General features: G+C 41.6%; 1 protein-coding gene across 7 annotated transcripts in view; it reads left to right on the top strand.

Annotated features, from left to right (window-relative positions):
• Positions 1-4675: 4675 nt before the first annotated feature.
• Positions 4676-17818, top strand: part of LOC116463526 (SAFB-like transcription modulator) — a 54072-nt gene continuing 40929 nt past the window's right edge. For 3 of the 7 annotated variants that reach the window (XM_032146659.2, XM_032146658.2, XM_058434701.1), the window contains exons 1-2: positions 4683-4952; positions 5916-6003. In XM_032146659.2, coding sequence (XP_032002550.1) covers positions 4791-4952; positions 5916-6003 — 250 coding nt within the window. In that variant the 5' untranslated portion in view covers positions 4683-4790. Of the gene's footprint in view, positions 4953-5915; positions 6004-17818 lie in introns of all 7 variants that reach the window. The other 4 variants (XM_032146656.2, XM_032146655.2, XM_058434703.1 and 1 more) reach the window with 3 other exon arrangements.

Raw genomic sequence — 17818 nt, 5'->3', positions numbered from 1 at the left:
AAAAAAAAAAAAAAAAAAAAGGGCCAGGCGCGGTGGCTCACGCCTGTAATCCCAACACTTTGGGAGGCCGAGGCGGGTGGATCATGAGGTCAGGAGATCAAGATCATCCTGGCTAACAAGGTGAAACCCCGTCTCTACTAAAAATATAAAAATTATCTGGGCATGATGGTGGGCACCTCTAGTCCCAGCTACTCGGGAGGCTGAGGCAGGAGAATGGCATGAACCCGGGAGGCGGAGCTTGCAGTGAGCCGAGATTGTGCCACTGCACTCCAGCCTGGGCAAGGGAGCAAGACTCTGTCTCAAAAAAAAAAGAAAAAAGAAAAGTAAACATTCAGCCAGGCGCAGTGGCTTGTGCCTATAATCCCAGCACTTCGAGAGGCTGAGGCTAGGAGATCACGAGATCATGAGATCAAGAGATAGAGACAATCCTGGCCAACATGGTGAAACCCTGTCTCTACTAAAAATACAAAAATTAGCTGGGCGTGGTGGCATATACCTGTAGTCCCAGCTACTCCGGAGGCTGAGGCAGGAGAATTGCTTGAACCTGGAAGGCAGAGGTTGCAGTGAGCTGAGATCACACCACTGCACTCCAGTGGCAAGACTCCATCTCAAAAAAAAAAAAAAAAAGTGAACATTTATCTTATATTTGCTCCTATGAAGGCAATCTAATGTTTTTCTCTGCCTCCTTTAAGATTTTCTCTTTGATCTTCTTCTGTAGTTTCACTATGATGTGTCTTGTATGATTTTAAAATGTATCCTACTTGGGCTTTGTTGAACTTCTTGAATCTATGGATCAATATGTTTCTTAAATTTTAGAAAATTCTCATCTATGATCTCTTCAGAGATTGGTTTGACCCCATTCTCTTTTCTTTCTGAAATTTCAACTACAATTATTTTGGATTTCTCTCTGAATTCTGTCTGTCCCTCACTCTCTGTGCTGGATATCTCCAATTTCTCCCTTCTCCAATCCTCTATTCTGTGTCCTAAGAGGCAGATATTTACTTATTTATTTATGTTTTAGATGGAGTCTCGCTCTGTTGCCCAGGCTGGAGTGCAGTGGTGCAATCTCAGCTCACTGCAACCTCTGCCACCCGGTTCAAGCGATTCTCCTACCTCAGCCTCCTGAGTAGCTGGAACTACAGGCGCCTGTCACCACGCTTGGCTACTTTTTGTATTTTTAGTAGAGATGGGGTTTCACCATGTTGGCCAGGCTGGTCTCGAACTCCTGATGTCAGGTGATCCTCCCGCCTTGGCCTCCCAAAGAGCTGGGAATACAGGCGTGAGCCACCGTGCCTGGCCTAGACACTGTAATTTTAAAAATATTTGTAAAAGCAACTTGTGAACATAGGTAATTTGTTGTATCTCCCTTCAAGGATAATTTACATTTGCTTCTGCTAGGTAGCAGTGGCATTAATACGACACCGTTAGGTCTTAGAACATGACTTCATGTCATTAGCATGACATCAAGATGGCTGCAGTCTTTGCAAGCCTTTCCTTACTCTAAGTTCATGTTTTCTTCTAGAGAGCAGTCCTTTAGTGTCCCAAAATTAAGTCTGGGGCCAGGCGCGGTGGCTCACGCCTGTAATCCCAACACTTTGGGAGGCAGAGGCAGGCAGAGTACTCGAGGTCAGGAGTTTGAGACCAGCGAGGTCAGGAGTATGAGACCAGCCTGGCCAACATGGTGAAACCTCGTCTCAACAAAAATACAAAAATTTAGCTGGGCATGGTGGTGCACACCTGAGCTGCTCAGGAGGCTGAGGCAGGAGAATCACTCGAAGCCGGGAGGTGGAGGTTGCAGTGAGCTGAGATTGGGCCACAACACTCCAGCCTGAGTGACAGAGCAAGGCTCCGTCTCAAAAAAACAAAGTAAACAAAAATACCCCAAAAAACAACAACAAAACAACTAAGTTTGGGATGGCAAATCAGGACCCCTTCCTTTGGCAGACTCAGCTCCACCTTTTATCCCTTAAATCACCCAAAAGTGGTGCTCAAATCTCACCTCTTTCGGCATTAGCAAACAGCTTCTTTTATTCCAAATGGTGGTCTCATCTCTCTAGATTTCAGACTTCTCTCAAATTTTGGCCCAGTAATTTCTCATTATCTTGTTATTTCTTTTATGGTTTTGATGTTTTAAAAAGTTTCAAAATGTTTTGTCAAACATCTTCATTATCTTCAGAGAGACATCTATATGATTTATCTCCCCATCACTATTTAATATAACCTATGCGCTTTTCATTAAGACAAGTACACAATAATATAACTATTGCCAATAGGAAATAGCTGAGTCAAATGAAGATGTTTCAAGGTAGGAAAGGTTTAAAAGCCTATTCGGGCTAGGTGTGGTGGCTCACGTCTGTAATCCCAGCACTTTAGGAGGCTGAAGCAGGAGGATAGCGTAAGCCCAGGAATTTGAGACCAGCCTGGGCAACACAGTGAGAGACCCTGTCTCTAAAAAAAAAAAAAAAAAAGAAAAGAAAAATTAGCTGGGTGTGCTGGCACGCTACTTGAGAGGCTGAGGGGGAAGGATCACTTGAGCCCAGGAGTTCGAGACCAGACTGGGCAACAACATGGTGAAACCCTTTCTCTACAAAAAATACAAAAATTAGCCAGGCGTGGTGGCAGGCGCCTGTAGTCTAGCTATTCAGGAGGCTGAGGTGGGAGGATCACTTGAGCCTGGGAGGCTGAGGCTGCTGTGAGCCATGATTACACCACTGCACTCCAATCTGGGTGACACAGTGAGACCCTGTCTCAAAAAAATAAATATAAAAACAAAAACAAAAAAAAAGAGAGAGTGTAGCTGTAAGTCCCCAGATAAATCTCTTAAAATATTGAGGACTGGGCCAGAAGATTTTTTTTTCTTTTTTTTTTTTTGAGACGGAGTCTAGCTCTGTTGCCCAGGCTGGAGTGCAATGGCGTGATCTCAGCTCACTACAACCTCCGCCTCCTGGGTTCAAGCGATTCTTCTGCCTCAGCCTCCCAAGTTGCTGGGATTACAGGTGTGTGCCACCACGCCCGGCTAATTTTTTGTATTTTTAGTAGAGATGGGGATTCACCATGTTGGCCAGGCTGGTCTTGAACTCCTGACCTCTAGTGATGCACCCGCCTCAGCCTCCCAAAGTGCAGGGATTACAGGCATGAGCCACAGCACCCAGCCTTTTTTTTTTTTTTTTTTTTTGAGACAGGGTCTTGATCTGTTGGCCAGGTTGGAGTGCAGTGGCCGGATCTCACTGCAACCCCTGCCTCCCAGGTTCAAGTGATTCTCCTGCCTCAGTCTCCTTCCTGAGTAGCAGGGATTACAGGTGCTCAGCACCACGCCCGGCTAATTTTTGTATTTTTTGTAGAGACGGGGTTTCTACTAAACCCTGTATCTTGGCCAGTTTGGTCTTGAACTCCTGACCTCAAGTGATGGGCCAGAAGATTTCTAAGGAGTCTTTGCGTTCTAAATTATTATTGTGAAACCAATACTGTAGCAGACACAGAGCTGGATTTGGAATCCGGAGCCTGGGATTTGAGCACAGCTCGGCCACATACCAGCTGTGTGAACATGGGCAAGTAATTTAATCTCTCTAAGCCTCACGGAGATTTACCTGACAGACTTGGGAAGGATTAAGGGGGTTACTGTACGTCAAAGTGCCTTATAAACTGTAAAGAACTACCCTAATGTCAGGTATTCTTTTATAATGTCCAGTCTTCCTTTTTTTGAGCCAATCAGAAAAAGTAATCTAAAGCGAGTCAGATCTCAGGAATTTAAGTTGTAAAACCAGTAAATACAGTATAGTTAACTGTGCATCATAATCACCTTATGAAATTTATAGAATCGTTTCATTCTATCAATGCTTCCACTTTGATAATGAATAACACAAGGTAAAATTACAAATAGGTACTCACTTGTACAGGCCGATCCTCCATAAGAAGATTGTCACTGTTCTTGGAATCCCAAATTTTGGGGGGCGAAATAGTGAACACAGTATATGATAACGGCAACAAGTACTTATAAGCTAGTTTTCTCATTCATTGAACAATTTCGTGTTGAGCCATTAGGTCTACAGGGGAGGCTAGCAAACCTGAGGCCAACAAGAAAGAAGTTTTCCTGTTTTTCAAGTAAGCAAGGGCAACCCTAGAATAACCTAAGCTGCCACGGGCAGGACGATGATGTTTTTTCCTGAGACAGCCAATGAGGCATGTGTCAAAGGCCAGCCCTTCCTATTCTTTGGACTAACAGCCCTAGAATTGCTTTGAAGTCTTTTGAATGGAACTCGGGGAACCTAGTTCGTTGGTGCACACCGGCGACAATTTTTCGATTATTCAGCAGAACTGATAAAGTATTTCCCTGAGAGGTTCAGCGCGCGCACGCGCCCCCTCGGTTTGTGTTGAGTAACGCGCGCACCATGTCATTCAGTACCTGCACATCGTTGTTGCTCAAGACTGAAGACGTTGCAAGAAAATGGCCAACGAAGCGACGAGGGAACGGCGGCGCGGCGGACGTTGCTGCGGTAGGACGTGCCTGACCTCCCAGTCCACACAAGGGAGCGTACCGCCCAAGTGGCCGTGGCCCGCTGGACTGAGCGCGCCGCTGCCGGTCCCTGCGCCAGTGCGCACGCGCGGCCGTCATCCGGGTGCTGGCTGCTGCTGCAGGTTGCGCTGGGGTGGCGGACCGGGGGAGGGGCCAGCGGCTCATTGTGCGCAGCGCTGCGCGGCGCCGGCGGCCGCCGAGGCCTGGGTGGAAGTTGGCGCTGCTGCCGCCGCCCTGCAGCCCACTCGCTGCCTCGGCAGCGCGCTGCTCTTCTAAGATGGCTGCCGCTACCGGTGCGGTGGCAGCCTCGGCCGCCTCGGGTCAGGGGGAAGGTAAAAAGATCACCGATCTGCGGGTCATCGATCTGAAGTCCGAGCTGAAGCGGCGGAACTTAGACATCACCGGAGTCAAGACCGTGCTCATCTCCCGACTCAAGCAGGTGAGGCCCGGCGAGGACCGGGAAGGACCGGGAAGGGGAGCTTAGGCCGCGCCTTGGCGCCCCGCTTCCGCCGCAGACTCCGGCCGCCCGCAGCCGCTGGGACCTGCGGAACGGCATGGTAGGGAGGCCCGGGGCGGCTCCCGCGAGTGTGGAGGACGGGGACCCTTCCGCGGTGCCCCCGCCCCGCGCCCCGGGCCGGGCCGGGCCTGCGAGGGATCGGCCACCGCAGCCCAGCGCGCCTCCGCCTCCCCGGGACGTCCCCGCCAGGCTGCGAGGGTTGCGGCCGCCCGGCGCGGCCTCCCAAGGGCGATCGTGGAGACCTGGGAGGCGCTGGGTCCCCAGCCTTTAGCCATGGTGAGCGTGTGCATTTCTTGGCCTCAGAGAGAATGGTTACTTTGGTGACTTCTGGGAAGTTACCGTTTAATTGTGCCCAACCGTTTCTTCCCCATCTTGAGGGGGAATTGGTAGTGGGAGTTGATGGGTGGGTGACAGAGTTTTTGTTTTCCACTAGGCTTTTAATTTTGCATCAGCGCAATAATTACTTTTTCATTCCTGATTAGCTTTCTGGTTTATTTGAGTGAGCGTTGGAATTGTAGCAGAGGAGCAATAAGTTTGCATTACAGAAACCAGGAAAACTCTTTTTAGTTATTTACTTTAGTAGCTAGCAACTTTTCTGCAATAGAACATATTTAGATTTTTGGCCAGTATGATGCGATATTTGATGATCTTGACACGGCAGAATTTAAAACTCCTTGCGATTTTGATACCTAATGATTTTTTACCCTCTGAAAGTTTCTCTCACTCTTTCGTATAGTTTAATTGCTTATTTTCGAAGTTGGTTTATGAAATGACTGGCAATTCTAATGTCTTGAGGCTTGAGGTTTGCTAAATTTTTTTCATTTCGTTTTTATAAAATAAGTTTAGATAGATTGTGTAGCATATTAACTTCTCTTTCTAATGTAGGCTATTGAAGAGGAAGGAGGCGATCCAGATAATATTGAATTAACTGTTTCAACTGATACTCCAAACAAGAAACCAACTAAAGGCAAAGGTTGTTACGAGTTATGAACATGTTTTAAAATATATTTTGGTTATATAACTTGCCTCTGCTCTTGTGCCTCTTGCCCTGTTTATATAGTGCTACTCTTTGCTATTTCCCTCTGGCACTCTGCCTTCTTGGGTCAAGGAAGAAAAGTTACTGTTGCCAAGCTTTGGGTGACTTGTAGCCCTTAAGATTCGGCTGAAGCTGATTAGAAAGTGAGAATAGTTCTTTATTGCTTCCGGAAAAAATTACAAAGTCAAGTTGTATAATGATGCTTCATAGTGTGAAGACCTGAATAAAATACAGTTTAACACATGTCTACCTTGCCCCACAATTGGCAGAGTATTGATGGAATTCCTACCAAATCTTTCACCTTGCCTCCTTGCTGTTTTCTTTAGTATATTAAAATTCTATAACCTTTATGTTTGGTACTTTGTTTGACTTGGGGAGCTTAATTTGCATTTATGCCATTATACCTCCTAATTTTTAGTGAAATTCAAAAAGACCTCACCAATCATACTAACAAGGTAGAGGGAAAAATCCATGATTAATTAGCTTAAAAAAGTTTTAAATTATAGGGATGTTAAAGATTCTTATTTTGTAAATTTAAGCTACAGCAGAATATATTTCTAGGATATAATGATTTAGTGACTAGCTAAAAGTGGTTTTAAATGAACATTTTGCAGTATGAATGGAACTTAGATATTTTTTAAAGCTTCTTGGTAAGTGAAACCTTTACTTGAATAACTGCAAATTTCTCCCTCCTATAAGGACAGTGGCAGGGGGTGGACATGATATATCTGGATTCTGGTCTTTACCTACAGTTTTCATGCAGAGTTTGTCATGAACAGCATTTTTTGTAATCTAATTTTCTTTACTGCTTTAAGTGATCCAAGTGTTACTCCCAACCACTGAATGATTGCAACTAAAATAAAATGAATAGATTAATTTTGAAAAGGGAATATTAAATTTTGATCTCAAGCACACCTGGGTATCAGAGATGAGGACAACTCACTATTTTGAGTTTTCCTAGGTTAGGAGAGTCCCCTGTTTGTGCCAAAGGAAATTGAAAAGGGCTAAGAAGCATTCCCTGGGAGAGGTGGGGATGTAGTTTAGAGAAGTAAAAAAGTTATCTTAAAGGTAGCTTTTAAGATAACTCTGACTCAGTATATCACTTTGAGAGATACATTTTCTGTATTTAGAGAAGCTTGTCATGAGAAGACTGCTAACAAACCAGAGGCTATTTCAAAATGGAAAACGATAGAAATTCAGAAATAAGTATATCAGGAATTAACCATGTGTCTTGCAGTGGTTTTGATTCATATCTTTTACCTAGCATGCTGTGGTAGTTTGACAGGTACTGTGTATTAACCGTAGTCCCAGGTTGTTTGAGTTGATTATTAGTTTAGCATTGAAAATAAACATCATTTATTCCTTTCTCACCTACTTTTAATTTCTCTGTATATCCCTTTTTCAGTTTTGACTAGGAACATCATTTATCTCTTATGATTAGAAATAATTTCAGCAATATAAAATTTTAAGGGTTTTTTCAATACATTTTATGACATAGATATATATATCATATATATGATATATAGATGTGTGTGTATATATATATATAGGTGTATATATATCATATGAGATAGATATATATTTTTAATAGGGTATTGCTCTGTTGTCCAGGCTAGAGTGCAGTGGTACCTAGCTCTTTGCAGCCTCAAACTCCTGGGCTTAAGTGATCCCTCCCACCTTAGCCTCCCTGGTAGCTGGGACTACAGGCACGTGCCACCACAACATTTTAAATAAGTAAACATTATTTATTTTTATCAGTATGTTTGCTAATTTTTTTCTTTGTAATGGGTTATACTTGAACTTTATTCCATAACTCTGATGTTAAGAGGTCTTAAGGTATTCAGTTAGAAGTTGTAACATTTGGGGGCCCGGTGCAGTGGCTCACGCCTGTAATCCCAGCACTTTGAGAGGCTGAGGTGGGTGGATCACCTGTGGTCAGGAATTCGAGAGCAGCCTGGCCAACATGGCGCAACCCCGTCTCTACTAAAAATACAAAACAAAAAAAAAAATAGCTGGGCGTCCTGGCGCGTGTGCCTGTAATCCCAGCTACTCGGGAGGCTGGGGAGGCTGAGAGAGGAGAATCGCTTGAACCCAGGAGGCGGAGGTTGCAGTGAGCTGAGGTCACGCCACTGCACTCCAGCATGAGACTCCATTTCAAAAAAAAAAAAAGAAGTTGTAACATTTAATCATTTGTCTGTAGCAGGCCTCATTCTAAGAGATGCATGACAAAAAGCTCTAGTCTTCTTGAATTCCGGCTGTCATTGTTATGAAAATCTTGTAAATTACAAAGAATATAATGTAAATCTCCAACTCCAAACACAGTTTGAATTAATTTACAATAAAGATGCTTACTGATTCAATTATTTTATTTTTATTACTTTTAATATGAGAGATTTTGAACCCAGTTTACTTATTAAAGAATGCACTTGTCTCAAATTCCAAGCAACTGATCATGTTTAGAGCCAGTTTTGCTTAAATGCGTCATACCAACTCAGTTCTAGCCTTCGAGATGTTTTCTCTGCCAGTTTACAAAGTGATAAGATTATTTTAGCCTGGGTGCAGTGGCTCATGCCTATAATCCCAAAAGACCAAAGTGGGAGGCTCACTTGAGTCCAGGAGTTCAAGACCAGCCTAAGCAACGTAGTGAGACCCTATCTCCATTTTAAAAAAGAATTAAGATGTTTAAATAATAACTTTTAGAAACCAAATTTGTATAGGGAAACTTATTAAAATATCAGTAATGAACAGATTTGAAAACCAAGGATATATTAAATCTTGTTTTAATGTGATGTCCATTTTTCTTTTTTTTTTTTTTTTGAGACGGAGTTTCGCTCTTGTCACCCAGGCTGGAGTGCAGTGGTGCCATCTCGGCTCACTGCAACCTCCGCCTCCCGGTTTCAAGCGATTCTCCTGCCTCAGCCTCCCGAGTAGCTGAGATTACAGGCATGCACCACCACACCCAACTAGTTTTGTATTTTTAGTAGAGACAGATTTCTCCATGTTGGTCAGGCTTGTCTGGAACTCCCAACCTCAGGTAATCCTCCTGCCTCAGCCTCCCAAAGTGAGTCACTGCGCCTGGCTGATAATCAGTTTTTCAATCAAGTTGCTGAATTACTATATTCAATTCTTTTTGCCAGATCTTGTTTTACTTACTGGTATCTACCTTGAAAATAATTTCATCTTGGTTATGCCACTTTTCCTTCAGTGCACCTGTTTTCTCTTTTGTAAAACTGGAAATTTTACTAGGTCCCCTATAAGGCTCTTTTAGTTTGGAAATTTAATAATTATATAGCCAAAAATGAGAAGAAAATGCTTTCTGTTTAACTAAAATGATGTTTAAGGAAGCAACAGGTAAGCTCATAGGAAATCAGTATAGTTTTTCTTCAGCACAAATTATTAGAAAACGAAAAGTGCCAAGAAGGGGATTACTTAGAGGTAATTATGTAGACATCAGCAAGACATAATATATAATAGCTTGTCAGGAAAAGAAATCATTCTTATGACAATATTAAGGTAGTGAATAAAAGTTAAGGAAAAAATACTTTGGTGAAACATTGAGCTTATTCTCTTATAAAATAACTATAGGGTAACTTTCATTTTAAAATGTATGTTAAAATGATTGTATTTAGAGAGGTTAGAGGGAAAGGAACCTACATATTTAAGTTTCTCCTAAGATATTTTTGAAATACAGCTATTACAAGCACAAACAATGTTGATAATGTTATAGTGGGCTCTGACATTTATATCAACATATTTATAAAATTCCTTTACATGTAGTTAATAGAGTAGATGTTTGTATCTTAGAATGGCTTTCCTGAGTCTTCACACTCTCTTTGTTATGAACTTTTAAATAAGTAACTTAGAAGAAAGCTTCACCCATCGAAGTTTACGGTTGTATTAATTGGGTGTGTGTTTAAAAAGTAGTTAAATAGGTAGAGCTAACTTCTCATTAGGTCGTTTTAGAGATTATAGATTTAAAGATTTTTGGTTTACCTGATGCTGGCATATCCTTTTCTTTTAAAATTTAAACTTTTAAAGTCACCAATTAACTTCAGCAAAAGTGATGTGGTTAATCAGTACAGTATTTAGAACTGTATGTAATGCAATACTTACCGACGTTAAAACTAATTCGCAATACCTGGCAACTTTAAAAAGACTAAAAATGATGTGTACAATCTGATTTTTCTCCTGTAGAAGCAAATATATTTTGAGGTTATAAGTTTGGCCAAACATCTAATGTCTAATTTTTTGTGGAAAATACCACAGACTACATATTTATAATTAAGTACATGTTTACTCTGTAAAGCTTTCTAAAACTTGTATCAATTAAATGTAGTAATCAGCCATATAAAGCACATTTGATATAACACAGTATCATAGTGTACTGTAATTAGCTTTTTTTTTCTCCAGCTGTAGTATGTTCAGATGTTAAGTAACACTTTAATCAGAACTGTGGCATTGAGGAGGACTTCGGGCATATAATCGTTATAGATATTTCTTAGGTACCTGAAAGGCTGAAAGCTGTGAAGGCCAGGACATAGTTTTTCATTTGCCTCTGTCTCTGTAATGCCTAGTGTAGAGCATGGCACGTAATAAGTGCTCAAAAAACATTTGTTGAATGAATACTGAGGGCCTTTTGGGGGCTTTCTTAACTGCTTTTAGAAATACCTCTTTTGGGCCGGGCGCGTGGCTCAACGCCTGTATTCCCAGCACTTTGGGAGGCTGAGGTGGGCGGATCACCTGATGTTAGGAGTTTGAGACCAGACTGGCTAACATGGTGAAACCCCGTTTTTACTAAAAATACAAAAAATTAGCCGGGCATGGTGGTGGTGTGCATCTGTAATCCCAGCTACTCGGGAGGCCGAGGCAGGAGAATCTCTTGAACCCGGGAGGCAGAAGTTGCAGTGAGCTGAGATGGCGCCATTGCACTCCAGCTTGGGCAACAAGAGTGAAACTTGGTCTCAAAAAACAGAAAAAAAAAAAAAAAAAAAGAAATATCTCTTTTGGTGCCTATTTTAATTGCATATTTCTTTGTAAGAAGCAGGTATATCAGGGATTAATAGTTTTTATCTTTTTTTTAAAGGTGCCTCTCTCAAGAGCATAATGGCTTCTCACACATTGATATGTAAAATATACTTTTAGCGCACATGAATCATTGCATCATCCTTTTATTCTTTACCACATTGATGCTGTGTTGAAAAGCCTCTGAACCTTTGCTGGAATATTGTCCAACCTCAGAGGGCTGTATATGTCATTTTCATTTCACAAAATTAGCCCTTTTATCGCAGCCATTAAAACCTACATTTGGCCAGGCGCAGTGGCTCACACCTATAATCCCAGCACTTTGGGAGGCCGATGTGGGCGATTACAAGGTCAGGAGTTCGAGACCAGCCTGGTCAACATGGTGAAACCCGCTCTCTACTAAAAATACAAAAATTTGCCAGGTGTGGTGGCATGTGCCTGTAATCCCAGCTACTCCGGAGGCTCAGGCAGGAGAATCACTTGAACTTGGGAGGAGGAGGTTGCAGTGAGCCGAAATGGTGCTGCTGCACTCCAGCCTGGGTGACAGAAAAAGACCCTGTCTCAAAAAAAAAAAAAGGTAATCCAGAAAAGTACAAAAAAGTTAAGATTACCCGTAATCCCACCACCCTGAATTTATCATACCTAAGATTTTACGTATGATATATATACATATTTATAATTAAGTACATGTTTACTCTGTAAAGCTTTCTAAAAGTTAATCTAATATAGTAATCAACCACATAAAGCACATTTCATATTACAACACATGTTGATCTAAGTTGTGTAGGTATATGTGCAAGTACTTACAGGAGGTTTATGTTTAAAGGTTTTTTCCTCCCTTTTCAACAACTAAAATAGATTCACATCGTACATGGTGTTTTGTTGAAGGTAGATAGAACTTAAATATTTCTGTAGTCTGGAGAATCAAAAAACAATAACCTTCCGTCTATATTCTTCTCAACGGCTTCTGTAGATAGATTCACTTATCTTAGTGGCTCATGATCTGCACTCTGCGTTAGTCATTTGAATTTTAAAAAATACAGATAGCAGGCTTTCACTCCCCATACAGTTGGTTTGGGTTGTTATGTTGGGGGCCCAGGCATCAGTATGTATTTTCTAAAAGCTCTCCAGGTGATTCTTACATACACCTGGAGTTAAGAACTAACTAATCTAAACTAAAGCTTGAAATTTAGCATCATTTTTATTCATCTCTCTGCTGGTCAGTTTCTAGATTGTTTTATATACTTTTCAGTTTTCGGAAAACTTCTACATTGCTTTATTTGATTCTCACAACGGTGCTGAGAGTTAAGCAGGACTATTTTCTTTTTACTGGTAGAATAGAAAGGTAATTCATTAAGAACCCAGTTAAATTACCTTTGACAGTCTTGTGTTTGTAGGCACACCTGCCTGAAGGAGTGTGCCAGAAATGTTTATTCTGTTCATCTTTAGATAATTAATGTAAGAGATTTGAAAAATATACCTTTGGCATATTCAAGGTTTATTATAATGAATGTGAATTATCTTTGTAGTAATTTTTCAAAGTGACCTATTGGGCCAGGTGGGATGGCTCACGCTTGTAAACACAGCACTTTGGGAGGCCGAGGCGGCTGGATCACTTGAGGTCAGGAGTTCGAGACCAGCATGGCCAACATGGTGAAACCCCATCTCTACTAAAAATACAAAAACTAGCTGGGCGTGATGTTGGGTATGTGTAACCTTAGCTACTCAGGAGGCTGAGGCAGGAGAGTCACTTGAACCCAGGATGCAGAGGTTGCAGTGAGCTGAGATTGTGCCACTGCACTCCAGCCTGGGCAATAGAGTAAGACCCTGCCACAAAAACAGAAACAAAAAACTCAGAGTGACCTATTGTATGACTGTTGTGTTTAAGACAATGTACAAGGCCTTTCAGAAAAGTGATTTTATTAGTAAAATGTCAGTTTAATAGAAGAGAAGCTAAAACACTTGCAAACAATACAAGGCATGGCCTGTGATTGTTTTAAGATACTCCATGCAACCGGGGAGAGGTTGTTGCTGGAAACATTTCAATTTGGCATATCTTCTTAATCTTCCCCTCCCTTGCAACAGAAATTTTATAACTAAGCTTTTTTTTTTTTTTTTAACATTTTATTGTAGCTCTTGTTAATGTTTAAGGGGAAAAGTTACTCAGCCATAAAGTATTTTGGCAAAATGGTTTTAAAATTTCCTTAGGCTGGGAGCAGTGGCTCACGCCTGTAATCCCACCAGTTTGGGAGGCCAAGGCAGGAAGACTGCTTGGACCCAGGAGGTTGAGGCTGCAGTGAACCATGACTGCCACTGCACTCCAGCCTGGGCGATAGAGCGAGACCTTGTCTCAGAGAAAAAAAAAAACTCATTATTAAGTGGGATTTGTTTTTGTTTGGGAGGTATTTCTGAACTTAAGGAAAATTGCAAACAATTGTAAGACCAGTTTGCCTTTGGAGGAAAAGGAAAACTGCAAACCCTTATAAAGACCAATTTGCCTTTGGAGGAGAAGGCCAATTTATGATCCAAAATCCTCAGAATTCTCAAACAGAGACAGTTCTGAAAACTGAAAATTTTTTCTTAAGTTTGGTGGCAAAACTTATTTATTTATATTGATTTATCCCATTTGATGTGAATCTGCTTACATTTCATTGCACAAAATGTTTCTGTGATTGTGAAATACTGTTCCAGAAGCCACTGGGAGGTTTAACTTAATAAATAGTATGTGCAACATTTTACTCTTCTAAAATCTGAAAATTGTGAATTCTGAAACATATCTCAGAGGGTTTCATTAAGAATTTTTGGACCTATACAAATTTATGCTGCATAAATGTTTATAGTCTTGTCTTTCTCTGGTATATACATTTTTACTTTGCCATTTTACTTTAGGCCCTAAAATCATGCAAATAATATTTTAGATTTTTGTTGTCGTTGTTGTTTCAAAATAGCCATGTTACTACTATGATAGTTTAGGATGTGATAGGTTAATCTTGCTTTCATTTTTTATTTTGTTATTCAGATTATGTTTACTGCCCAATTTATTTTGTAGTTTTTTCCTCAAAGCATAAAAGTTTGGCTTCAGGCCAGGCGTGGTGGCTCACGCCTCTAATCCCAGCACCTTGGGAGGCCGAGGCCGGTGGATCACTTGAGGCCAGGAGTTCGAGACCAGCCTGGCCAACGTGATGAAACCCTGTCTCTATTAAAAATACAAAAATTAGCTGCATGTGGTGGCATGAGGCTATAATCCCAGCTACTCAGGAGGCTGAATCAGGAGAATTGCTTGAACTCGAAAGGCAGAGGTTGCAGTGAGCCAAGATCGCGCCACTGCACTGCACTCCAGCCTGGGCAAGAAGAGCGAGACAGTGTCTCCAAAAAAAAAAAAAAAAAAAGTTTGGCTTCAATCTGCCTTACACTTTCAGTTAGTTCCTTTATCCTGGTCATGCCACTTTCACAGTTTTGTGGCAGTTGCTACATTCCCTGTAGGACAAAAGAGGTGAAACTATTTAGTTGATTTGCAGCAGGAGCTTTGATAGCAAAGGTTTAAATGGGATAGACATAAATGGTTACTTGACTGTACAAAAATGTGCTGAAGATAGTGCTGCTTGTTGGAATTTAAGGGTGATTTGGTCTTTGAAATTCTTTCTCGTGTGTGATATTACAAAAGTTAGGGACCTGCAGATGTAGTGACAGGATGTACTGACAGGATGGGTTACACACAAAGTTAGTTGAACTGCCATGTCACCCCTTTCTGCCAGTTGGGCCAAATAGAAATCCAGACCTTGTTTTCTTGTTTTTAACTTTTAGAGATTATTTATTTATTTGTTTATTTTTGAGGAGTCTCTGTCACCCAGATTGAAATTGAGTGGCGCAATCTTGGCTCACTGCATTCTTGACCTCCTGGGCTTAAGGGATCCTCCCACATCAGCCCACCTAGTAGCTGGATGGCAGGTGCACACCACCACGCCTGGCCAATTTGTGTGTTTTTTTGTAGATACGGGGCTCCACCATGTTGTCCATACTAGTCTCGAACTTCTGACCTCAGTTAACCCTCCTGCCTTGGCCTCCCAAAGGGTTTGAGATTACAGGTTCAAGCCACCGTGCCCGACCTGTTTTCCGTTAGTGTCCAGCATAGGACTTACTCCATTATCAGTCAGAAGATACATAATGTGGCTGGGTGCAGTGGCTCACCCCTGTAATCCCAGCATTTTGGGAGGCTGAGGCGGGCAGATCACTAGAGGTCAGGAGTTCGAGACCAGTCTGGCCAACTTGGTGAAACCCTGTCTCTACTAAAAATAGAAAAATTAGCTGGATGTGGTGGCAGCACGTGCCTGTAATCCCAGCTACTTGGGAGGCTGAAGCGGGAGAATTGCTCGAACCCATAAGATGGAGGTGGCAGTGAGCCAAGATCGCACCACTGTATTCCAGTCTGGGTGACAGAGTGAGACTCCATCTCAAAAAAAATAAAAGATACAATGCTTGAATATCGGTTTTATATTATATATTTTATATATTTTTATATGTGCATATAATATATAATATATATTATATGTATATAATATATATTTTATATATTTATATAATAATATACACATTGTATATCATGTACTATACATATTATATATTATATAAATATATATGGTATTGTACTAGGTTCTGAGCTGGCTGATAAACATTATAGCTTTTTTTTTTTTTTTTTTTTTTTTGAGGCAGAGTTTTGCTCTTGTCACCCAGACTGGAGTGCGGTGGCATGATCTCGGCTCACTGCAATCTCCACCTCCCATATTCAAGCAATCCTTCTGCCTCAGCCTCCCAAATAGCTGGAATTACAACCATGAGTCACCACACCCGGCTACTTTTTTGTGTTTTTAGTAGAGACAGGGTTTTACCATGTTGGCCAGGCTAGTTGCACACTCCTGACCTCAAGTGGTCCGCCCACCTCAGCCTCCCAAAGTACTGGGATTACAGGTGTGAGCCACCTCACCTAGCAACCTTATAGCTTTTTAAAATGAGTTAGATTTTGTATGGGGGGGGAAGTGTTTTTTCACAAAATAAGAAATTACAATATGGTCGGCTGGAGTCAGGAGTTCGAGACCAGCGTGGTCAACATGCTGAAACCCTGTCTCTACTAAAAATACAAAAATTAGCTGGGGTTGTGGTGTGCGCCTGTAATCCCAGCTCCTCAGGAGGCTGAGGCATGAGAATCGCTTGAACCTGGGAGGCAGAGGTTGCAGTGAGTGAAGATCATGCCACTAAACTTCAGCCTGCATGACAGAGTGAGAGTCTGTCTCAAAAAAAAAAAAAAAAGTTGTTAACAGTATTTACCATGTGTAAAGTTTCTAATTTACCATGTGTAAAACAAGCCAAAAGTTGCAAATTATGAAAGCAGTCCAAAGCTAATGTGAGATTTCAGTTTTCTTGAATACTATGTATCAGGTTGTTACTCCAGTTTCATCACTGTTTGACAATCTTGTCCTAATGGCTTTTAAGATTACAAGCTGAAACATTAAATGTCCAGTGTGATTGTATTGTAACAGCTGTTGGAAACAGTATGGGACAGCAAAATTAGACCATTTTTACATACCCCAGTGCTGCCTCTTGTTGCCTGTGCATCATCGTCATTGGGCAAGTGCGTCTCACATTTTAAAATTTTATACATGTGGATTTTGGAACTTGTGTTTACAGTAAAAGATAATATTTTAAACAACTGGTACATTGTAGCTCCTCAAAGATCTAATGGTTTTAAGGAATGGAAATTGGGCTGCGTTTAAATTGAAGCACTGCCATTTACTAGCTTTGTAATCTAATTTTTCAGACCTAGTGTCTTTTTTGTAAAAGGGGCATAATGGTTTCAGAGTAGTTGTGAGGATAACATTTTAAAATACAAGTACATAAATGCATATGAAGAATTTATCCTAGCACCTGGACCATAGGTGCCACTTCAGTAGTAATGACTGCTGTTTTTGTTGCTGAAGTGTAATTTGGTTTTCCTGTTTTTCACTAAAAGAAGTGAAATTCGACACCGAGTGTGCATAGTATGTAATTTGTCATTATGCTGAGGACTGCCATTTCAAAGATAATACCTTTATTTTAAAATTTTTTTATTTTTTATTTTTGAGATGGAGTCTTGCTGTGTTGCCAAGGCTAGAGTACACTGGCGCAATCTCGGCTCACTGCAACCTCCACCTCCTGGGTTCAAATGATTCTCCTGCCTCAGCCTCCCGAGTAGCTGGGATTACAGGCGCCCATCACCACGCCCGGCTAATTTTTGTGTTTTTAGTAAAGAACGGGTTTCACTATGTTGGCCAGGCTGGTCTCAAACTCCTGACCTCACGTGATCTGCCCACCTCTGCCTCCCAAAGTGTTGGGATTACAGGCGTGAGCCACCACGCCCAGCCAAAAAACATTTATTTATTTATTTGTTTGTTTATTTATTTATTTATTTTGAGATGGAGTCCCGTTCCATTGCCCAGGCTGGAGTGCTGCGTTGCGGTCTTGGCTCACTGCAGCCTCCACCTCCCGGGTTCAGGTGATTCTCCTGCCTCAGCCTCCCAATTAGCTGGGATTATAGGCATGTGCCACCATGCCCGGCTAATTTTATATTTTTAGTAGAGATGGGGTTTCACGATGTTGGCCAGGCTGGTCTCAAACTCCTAACCTCAGGTGATCCACCTACCTTGGCCTCCCAAAGTGCTGGGATTACAGGCATGAGCCGCTGTGCCCAGCCTTATTT

This window comes from Hylobates moloch, unplaced genomic scaffold, assembly GCF_009828535.3.
Source record: "Hylobates moloch isolate HMO894 unplaced genomic scaffold, HMol_V3 SCAFFOLD_40, whole genome shotgun sequence".
In the NCBI taxonomy this organism is placed as follows: Eukaryota; Metazoa; Chordata; class Mammalia; order Primates; family Hylobatidae; genus Hylobates; species Hylobates moloch.
Note: the sequence above shows the minus strand (reverse complement) of the source record. Positions and strands in the feature narration are given on the sequence as shown.